Genomic DNA, 9,791 nt, shown 5'->3' on the forward strand with positions numbered 1-9,791 from the left:
GTTTATGGAATCTTTCAAATAAAGTTTTTCCTCTAGTGATTCACTCTTTTATGGCCAAGACCAGCTATGCAAATAAAGTTTAATTGGAAAGGTCCAGATTTCCTGGTGATATTGGAATTTAATCTTGAATGTTTTGTTCAAAGGATTTCGTACTTACCTTGTGGTAACTAGTGCGTTCAGCACATGCCGGATCCATGATGAGCCAATAGAGGTGACTGGTTTTCACGAAGAGACAATGAGACATTGTTGACTGAACTTGGTTCAGGAAGAAGTGGTAGAGTGGGAAAGTAAGATGTGGAGATGCAAACTGCATTGCAATTTTGCAGGTAACTTTAATGGGAGTGGAGGTTGCACAGCAACAAAATTTTCCAATAGGTTGGGTTTTTGACTAGTTAAGACTTTGTATAAACTGCATTAGAAGAGGAAGTTTCCCAAATGGTTGAATCCTTGAGGTTGGCTTTCCAGATGCGCTGGACTTAATATGAACAAATTTAAAGGAAGTCGGACCTCTAATTTAAGGAAGATCTACCTTTGGCTCAGAACAGACTTCGATGATTATAGTAAACAGTGATATTTCAGCCATTAGGCGACATTTGAGAATTTGCAATACGAAACTAGTAAGACGCAGGGAAGTGATTATTGCGTTTCTTTACAATGGAGATAAGTAGAAGGGTGAGCTGAACAAAATAATGTTTCTTGCTAGCAAGGAAAATGATTATTTTATTGTCCTTTCTAATTAAAGAGATATATCTATCTAAGGCAAATTGGGGAAGGAATGATTAGTTGTTTTGCAGGCAAATACTGTCTGAAATGATAGGTTGAAAATATTTATGGAGACAACCTCCTAGCCTTCAAGCTGAACGATCTTGACCACTGACAAGTCACCAATTTTTTGGAACACTACAGCTTGATCATTAGGTTTGAGCAATCCCACTGATTTACCGTGATCCAGGGCAAGTTTTAACCCCAATTCACCTGAAGTAGCCTGTTGTATACAGAAAACAGTGCAAAAAGAAAGAAAAGAAAATATTAAATGAGTACACCTATGTGTTTAGAAAGAAGAAGAAAGGAGGTGTTCCCTCATCCGAATCCCCATATTAAAGCTGCTAGTGTGCCCTAATCCTTAGAGAGAGAAGGCTTACCATGTCAGGACTGGTCAACAGAGGGTAGACTCCTCTAACACCAAGCAACTGCCTAGCCTGCAAAATAAGAGGCGTGGTCACTGGAAGAGCTTAACTCTTGGATAACAATATAAAACAGTGCACAACAGAGTTGCAAGTACCTGTGATGAACCGGTGAACGTCCACTTAAATGAATTTATTTTGAGACGTGGGACGACAATTGCTAAAACAGGAACTGGTGGCTTATATTTTGCAATCAATCTGTCAGTACCAAGCTGGTAAGTAAGCAAGTGACCTTACATCTCTATTGGTCAGCTTCAGGTATCAGATTAGAATGAGTAATTATATAGCATATTAAAGGATACCTTGCTGCTCCACCTGATGATGTGAACACAACTATAATTGCAGCCTTGACCTTGATCGCAGATCGTACCTGCAGAAAGGTAGAGATTTGGAGTAGAGTTAGCATCAAGCTATGGGTTTAAAATTCAACAACAGAGGTTGAGGGTTTAAGATACCGCTGAGGAAGCTACAGATTCAGCATGAGACATGGGTTCTCCAACATGTTTGTCAATTCTCTTAAAATGGCGAAAGTGATTGTACACCTTTTCAGCCTGCACGTAGTATAAAACACTCATCAATGTGGAATGGAATTTGAAGTTGTTTGTGCATTTTCTCAACACAATTCATAGTTCTAGAGTTGTAATCACAAGGGATGCTGATGGATGGGGGCACCGCCTCATGGTAAACACATTGGGGCATAAAGCAAATTGCTGTTGAGGATTTGCAGCATGGCAATGAAGGAACAACTCCAGCCACGCCTAGCATCAAACTATAAACATTAACTTGATGATATGTAGTCTTTTATTCTATTTTTTCCCCAAATTGCAAGAAGCGATTGTCAAGCACTTGAGAATGCCCAATTCCTTCATCAGTGAATAGACAATTTCGAACTCAAACCAAGCTCAAATGCTAACCTCATGCATGTCATAATCATTTATTTGATCAATATACTCATTTCTAACTGTTTTGTTGTAAAGTCCCATCTGCCATGTCACTTTCTTCTCTTAGTGCTGCATCATTTTTGCCTGTTAATGCTTCTAAGAATACTCATATTTCATTTGATTCCAAAGTTTAGGAATATTACTACTTACTTCAGCGCAAATCCTCCCCACAGTTGTCACAGCCTCAATGGGATACAGGCCACGTAGAGTCTCAGCACCCAAAAGTATACCATCAGTACCTAATTGAAAGCACAAGGAAGAGGTAAATTTTAATACAAGATATCCAAAATGAGCTGACAATTCTTTTCTTCTTCTCCACAAAATATCAATTTACAGACCATCAAGCACAGCATTAGCAACATCAGTAGCTTCTGCACGGGTAGGCCTTAAATTTTCAGTCATACTATCCACAACTCGAGTAATGATTGCAGGTTTTCCTACCATGTTGCACTTATGTACAGCAGACTTCTGAAATAAGAAAACCTACAATAGAAAGAAACCAACAAGGGCACGTCAACAGCAAGAAAAAGGTTATGGGTATCAAACTTAGGGATGACAAAATTTCTGGTCATCTAATGCGAATTACTCTGGTTTGTAGAACATGCTGGTCTTCGTAAGCCATGACTTTCTGATATATAAAAGTAAAACCTGTCGTTTGGTGCTTTTAACAAAGATTACCACGAGAAAATACATTTCAACCTTCATGAATAGGTTTAGAAAAACAAACTATGCAGAAAAATATCTGGAATGGTTTAACAGGCAACTAACATGGAATAACTTACTCTAAACATGTATCTTAAGCCTTAGCATGCAGCATTGGGTGGAATCATATATTAGTACGATATATTTTTCACATGAATTTGTACAACATAAAATCCAAAATTTCCAGTGAACTTCCAGCATAAAATTTGCAGAATTGATAACTTGAAATAGTGTTAAGCATCAAAAAGTTGCAAGTCATAAATGATCATGTAAGTAAACTATGCAGGTCTTAATATATACAATATTTTTGTACTTGGGATAGGAAGCCATCCTATCATTGTTTACGTTTTGATGGACCTAGATTACAAAAATTGCATTGGATGCATGGCAAGGCATTGGACTTTTCTATTTGCCATATGGAGGTTACGAATCTGCAGCTGTACTGAATGTATATCTCCTAGTTGTATCAATAGCCTATATGGTGGCAGAGGAAGTGCACTACAAAAGTCTTGTAGCATAAATTTTAACAATCCATGTCATTAGGGCTTTTAAGCCAGTAAATGAAACATAAATCATGAGCCTAAGAATAACTCCAATAATGCACGCTAACATGGTTACTTTACTCTTTTTGGTGAATCTGTTAGTAACATTATTGGGAACTATTTCAGAACTTCATCCTCGTTTTATTAATAAAATAATTGCAAAATGGGCCAGCCAAAACCATGACAAGGTTGTTGGTGCTCAAACCAGAAGCAATCAGTTAAGATACCTCTTAAGATCTAAATGCAAAAGCATCAACTTTAACTAGAAATCTAGCCAACTAACACAGAAATTTTAAAATCAGTTTAATGGAAACAGAACGAGAGGACTTTTGAAGCCCAGCAGCACACTGTGAAATTTGGCATATATAAGCAACTCTGGAGAAAAAGCAGAAGTCGCATATGTATATATTGATGAGGAAAATTTCCTTTAAAGGTTTCTGCATCCACAAAGAAAAACATGCAAAACTGTTTTTGACCTCTATGCCCAGCACATAAAAGGTTACTTTGCAATTCAGTAGGAATCTCTGAACACAATATCGCTCTCAGCTTATTTCCAACAATTGGTAGAAACTAATTGCTATTTTCTGTAAAACCTTAACCTTCAAAGTGACCTTATCCGTTTGCTACCAGTCAAACAATGAATACTCAAATATCCAAAAGAAAAAAAAAAATAGAAGAATGAATGAATAATCATCACTAAACGATCTAAATTACATTAAAATCTAACTAAAGCAGAATTTCTAGGAATAAGAACAGCAATTTTTATGCGAAGCACTACCTTTTCCGGTGGAAGGTCGATGCCCAAATTCCCACGAGAAAGGATAATACCGTCTGCTTCCTGGAGGATCTCATCAAAATGCTTTAGACCCTGGTATTATCAAGAACCCCATCATAGTATGATCAGCTGACACTATTAACTTAACATTTGAACGTCAAAGATACACAAAAGGTTTACTACTACAGAGAACATTTTTACAAAGGTGGAGACACCCACAAACTAATCTTAGGAAAAAGTCATCTTACCTCTACAGTTTCAATTTTGGCAAATATTTGAGTTTCATGAAGATTTTGTGTTCTAAGAAAAGCTCTAAGCTGCAGAAAGAATGAACATCTGTCATTAGATGTGTATGCATCCAGTCAACATGTAAAACTTTGTTGGCTACCAAATGATTTAGACAATCAGCCATATAGCATAAAAGCATCTTCTTGATGATATAAACAAAATTATTTATCGATTAAACAATGGAAGAATCATAAGATTTTCTTTTGACAAGAACTCTTGAAGGAAAAAGAAAAATAAATAAAACAAACCTCTCTCACATCCTCTGCATGGCGGGTATAAGAAAGGGATATGAAATCAACATTGTTCCGTTTGCCCCAGTTTGAAATTACCTATCACAGTGAAGACAGAGACAAATATTTTTAATTGATGCCAGACAACTTCCCTTGAAAGCAGTTAGAACTCATAATAAAGCATCAACGAAATGCTGAGACCTTCACTCATTGAGCATTACACTTTCCCTCAGTAATTGGAGAAGATAGTAAGGCAATCTATAGAGAGGTATAATGCTGAGGATTTAAAATTCCAAAAAATGCTCCCACCATAAGCATCTAAGTTCCGAAACATAGAAGAAGAGAAATAAAAGTCAGACCTATAATAGATGAAGTCGAAAATGCTAAGCTGTCTTGCTTCACAAAGTGCTAGAAGGAAGGACCACTAACTTGAATAATATCATTAACACATCCAGCAAATGGACATTATAGGCTAGAACTTAAGATCAAAGGTGAACTAAGAATCAGTTAAATTTAAACATGATTTATCCACAATGACATAATTCAAGGGACATTGATACTTACCAATGAGAATCACGTAATAAATTATGACATAATTACCCACATCTAAACAATATCAAACGTTGACAAAGTTAAAACTTAAAATTATGGGCTTTGTTAAAATAAATAAAACCATAATTAGTGCTAAGAAGGTAATTGTTACAAGACAGCACATTTGTCATCATCCTTTTGAAACTTTTACTTAACAGCAATAATGTGCAGCTAAGGACTTATTGTAGACAACAAATCAGGTAAGAAAACCCAAAAACAGATTTCGCAAACTGTATGGGACTTGATGTTAACAACCCTCTTGTTAGTTGCTTGCAGAAATAAACTTAATTAATTAAGAATTACCTGTTTGTCTTTCTCATTTAAAGTCGGCAAGTTGATGCGGACCTGGGAAACATGCATGGTGAATATTAAGCCTGCAAGAGTGGCTGTGTTTTTGACAAGACAAATAACATCTTGATCCTTTGTCTCCAAGACCTGCAAATTAATGAACAAACCAGCAAAACAAAGTTGGGCTACTGAATCTAGACATTGCCTTAAAGAAGCAATACCAAATCAATGGCAATTTTTACCTCAAGCCAGACAGATGTAGTTTCACTTCCTGTGAAGAGATACTGCCCAAGAAAAATAGTGTCACCCTTCTTCACAGTCTGCAGTTCATAGAAAAAAAACACAAGTAGAATTTATTAAATGTAAAAAGGGAATGGTGCATTTACCTAATGTCAGCAGCAAGCCAATCACTACTATTTGCAAGAAAGTAAATCAGTAGCCATTGAATTTCCGCTATGTTCTTCACAAGAGAAGGCATCCGAAAGGATCGAAAAAACAAAGAGAGACAAAGAAAATAGCATAAACAAACTGTTAAGATAAAAGAGTATCTATTCTAAGAGATTATAAGAAGTCAATGTCTCAGAGGACTAAAACCAGAAACAGAGAACTTGAAGTGGATCTGATGGTTGCTTTTCTGCTGAAGAGGGGACAATAAAGGTGTTAAACTTAAATCAATCGATTTCCTCATATAGGCAGCCAGATATAAGAACAACATCAAATCCATGATCTCTATTGCACAATTTTCATTCCTACCTCTTCTTTTTTTCTTTTTCCCCTTTTACTGAGCTCCAATTTTTTCCTGTAGTTAGCATTTCTTTAGTTTTTGGGTAAAACCATTTGACATTAATATGCATAACATACCCCAGCTAGTCCGGCATAACTAATAGGTAACACTTCTGATGATGGTTCTTCTGTAGCATCTGGGGTGATGGTCACAATCTCATCAGCCTTTAGCTCAATTGGTTTAGCTGTCTTGTTGTAAACTTGAAGTTCTGGACCCACAGTGTCCAGCATAACCTGAAAATTATGCAAAAAATGCAGTAAAATTGTGGATATGGGTCATTAAAATGACCAATAAATCAAATCAGACAATATGAGATTTCGTGCAGCACTAAAGCATGAAGGATATTACTAAAACAGTGGCAAAAGTTTTGCAAGCAAAAGACATCTAGCTTAGAAGCTTGTTCTAATCGAGTATGCATTTATCAGCTTTTTTTTTTTTTTTTTTTATAATTGGGGGAAGGGGGATTCGAACCCTGCTCTTTAAGCAGGGGGATTATGCACCAACCAATGAGACAAATGCTCGGGTGCAAGTATGCATTTATCAGCTTGACATGAAAAGTTTATTCAAATTAAAATTATTCTCCCCCTACTCATGAAAAAACATGTTAATGTGCAACAAGACAATCAAGCACACAGTCAAGTTCTTCACAATTGATATATATGCAAAAGGTAAATAAAGCTTGAAAGCTTTATCATCCAAAATTTTGTGCATAACAGCATTCCAAAACTAATTTTGTAAGTAATCACTTACAGCGCAAAGCTTCCTGGCACTTTTCCCCGCTATTCTTAAATTGTCAATAGTTTCTTGGTGATAGTCACTGTCTAACCCAGAAAAATCAAACCTTGCAACTGTAAATGAAGACTACAATTAGACATGAAGGATAAATAGGAGATGCCTAGAAAATCAAAATGCATAATGGAAGAAGCATATATAGATTACCTGACATTCCAGCCTTTATGCATGCTTCAATTACCTCAACAGAACGTGACTTTGGTCCAAGGGTGCCAACTATTTTTGTCAGTGATGGCAGGAAGCTCTGCCAAGTTCACACAAATAAAATTATTAGAACAACTAACGATTAGAAGGCCAATTAATGTAATAAAAAAGGCATAATTAGGAAAAAACCTAGCTTGAGTTAGCCAGGAAGTAATCAAAACGCAACGTAGACTGAGTTTCAACCATGTTTTCATTTATCCTCTCCAATTGTCAGAAGCTGCATCCCTTCAATCTGTTAAATAAATTTCATACTTTAAAACTCATTTCTGGTATATTTTTTAGAAATTCGTCCTTGACCCTAAAATCGTTCTTGTAGTAGTTTGCAGCAGTATTATGAGAGGAATAAAATCTGAAGTCAAGATGATAGGATTAACCTCGTATTGGTGGCAGGGTCTAAGGTTAATCTTATATTAGTAGAGTGTTGTAGAGAATCTTGGTTTGATGGCAGGATGGGGTTAGTTAAGAGGTCATTTCTTATACCTTTTTCACACATTGGATGACGTCTACCCTTCTGTCACAATGTCTGCACTAACAGGTTGTCAGTAGAATACACCCCAACTCTCTTTACTAGAAGGTAAGCAAGCACGTTTTCATTGCTTGAAATATTTGCATTTTTTCATTGCTTGCAATATTTGCATTACTTAATGGCATCCTTGGCCTCATTATGGAAACTTAATTCTTACCTCCTGATCTGTCTGCCTCAGTTTCTTACTTCCAATTTCACACTCCCTTTATCCTACTTTCTACATTTAACTCTCTATTTCCCACTTCCAATTTTCAATTCACCTGCCACAGCGTTCAAATCTCTAAAGCCTACCCGAATCCTCCTATCTATCCTCCCTACATCATCCACCTCACTTAGTTGCAACACCGCTGAAGTACCTTTCTACACAAACTAAGACATAATGCTAACTTGCATTGAATATTTTCGCAGAAAAACACTCTAAACTCGAATCAAAGACAATTAGCTAGAGAAGCATGGCAATGCCAAGATAAGCCTATTATGACTACTCAAACACTCTAATTTGCTGATGAAAGAGAAATGCAAGAAGAGAAATGAAGCAAAAACTTTAAACATTTAGTAATATTCCATCATATCGAAACTGCAAGAAGAGAAACCCTTCACTGAAAAATAAGCCGAAGAAGTAAAGGAAGCAGAATTACTGCTGAGTTCATACCAATTTGGAAGAAGTTAGAACAGAGGAGAGCCTGACAGGGCCTTCAACCACCATTTGTCCCCCTTGCATTGTCCACAGAATTCGGAGTGAGAGAGGCGAAGAGGAAGAAGTAGGTAGTTAGTTAAGGTAAGGAGTAAGGAGTAAGGAGTAAGGAGGTAGCTTTTGGCGGGTAAAAAACCACAGCAGCCAAATGAACACTATATAGGCAGTAGGTGGGCAGGTACGTCTACGGGGAACAAAATCAGATTACCAAACACCCCCGTGCCTCCGCTCCCCTTTCAACTGTTATTATTGCGCTCAAATACGGACGCAAGTCCAACTGTCTTTCGCCCCCTGGCCCTTGGCCCTTGGCCCTTGGCCCCGGAGGTCTATGTTTCAACCTTTCGCTTCACCTACCCGCAAGCGCCAGCCAACTATTCCTTTCTCTTTTCAGAATTTAGATCATGGGACCCACGAAAAATGGGTAGCTGCATGCATCTTATGGACTCAAATGCATTGCTTCTTACCAAAAACAATGCATAGCTTTAGATAATTTATGTATATCAAAAAAGAATTTAATTATTATTAACAAGTAAGAGAATATAACCAAATAACTTTTAATATAATTCTAGTAAAAGAAGGTTAAAAACAAGTCCAGCAAATAAATTTAACAAATTAATATAAAGTTGGACGAAATTGAAGTAACAAAAGAAGGAAAAACCTTGTTTGAGAATTAAGTATGTTGTATGCATATGCACTAGATCGTATTCATTTGTGTCACCTATTAATTAGAATTGGATAGGTCTAGCAATTGGACCGATTGATCCGATGATGTGATCCTTTGACTCAGTCAGATGCAATTATTTGCATCGTTTATGCATTTAACTTGAAGTGACCTATGGTTTACTCATTTAAGTTGAAGGCAAATGTGGTAAAGGCCTAATTAACCAAAGACATTGGCCAGATGTAGTTCGTTTACAACACTTGCATCTCTATGACCCACAGGTTATGTTCATTTCTCTTTACAAAGCCTAAAATTTCAACCAAATCATATTTTATTATTGAATGGATTATATCAACCTAATACTTTCAACCAAAGAAAGCAATTTGGGTACCAAAATCAAGGAAGAAGTAATATTTTCTTCAAGGTTAGATGCTCTAGAACACAAAATAAAGAATGGGTAATTTTTATGTCAAAAGTTGTATATACTCATTTGAATCAGAAATTTGATTGCCAATTTCTACGTGACACTCATTTGAGTTTTATTGATATCTCTTGATTATGTAAAATTGATTTATGTATTCATGCTTCA

General features: G+C 36.4%; 1 protein-coding gene across 2 annotated transcripts; it reads right to left on the bottom strand.

The window, feature by feature from the left end:
* Nucleotides 1-573: 573 nt before the first annotated feature.
* LOC18598784 (pyruvate kinase 1, cytosolic-like) lies at nucleotides 574-8,861 on the bottom strand. Of its 2 annotated transcripts, XM_018121454.2 has the most exons (17): nucleotides 8,500-8,858; nucleotides 7,451-7,553; nucleotides 7,265-7,361; nucleotides 7,076-7,173; nucleotides 6,403-6,558; nucleotides 5,784-5,861; nucleotides 5,557-5,688; nucleotides 4,681-4,761; nucleotides 4,393-4,461; nucleotides 4,148-4,237; nucleotides 2,464-2,608; nucleotides 2,276-2,364; nucleotides 1,640-1,735; nucleotides 1,487-1,554; nucleotides 1,283-1,382; nucleotides 1,143-1,199; nucleotides 574-985 (listed from the first exon to the last, which is right to left on the bottom strand). In XM_018121454.2, exons 3-17 carry the CDS (start codon nucleotides 7,269-7,271, stop codon nucleotides 845-847), a joined length of 1,407 nt encoding a protein of 468 aa, XP_017976943.2. In that variant the 5' UTR covers nucleotides 7,272-7,361; nucleotides 7,451-7,553; nucleotides 8,500-8,858; the 3' UTR covers nucleotides 574-844. The 2 variants fall into 2 exon arrangements, with proteins under 2 accessions (XP_017976943.2, XP_007028524.3); XM_007028462.3 differs by lacking the exon at nucleotides 7,451-7,553 and having other exon boundaries at nucleotides 8,500-8,861.
* Between the last annotated feature and the right edge of the window lie 930 nt (nucleotides 8,862-9,791).

The sequence above is a fragment of the Theobroma cacao genome, chromosome 5 (assembly GCF_053813885.1).
Source record: "Theobroma cacao isolate CCN51 chromosome 5, ASM5381388v1, whole genome shotgun sequence".
Classification (NCBI taxonomy): Eukaryota; Viridiplantae; Streptophyta; class Magnoliopsida; order Malvales; family Malvaceae; genus Theobroma; species Theobroma cacao.

Bases quoted from the DNA above. Each gene is read 5' to 3' on its own strand.
- LOC18598784 (XM_007028462.3), bottom strand. From the start codon at position 8,568: ATGCAAGGGGGACAAATGGTGGTTGAAGGCCCTGTCAGGCTCTCCTCT. The intron at 5,689-5,783 runs GTAAAAATTGCC...ATTAATTTGCAG, and splicing joins CTACATCTGTCTGGCTTGAG to GTCTTGGAGACAAAGGATCA. The intron at 1,383-1,486 runs GTATCCTTTAAT...TGGTACTGACAG, and splicing joins TCATCAGGTGGAGCAGCAAG to ATTGATTGCAAAATATAAGC.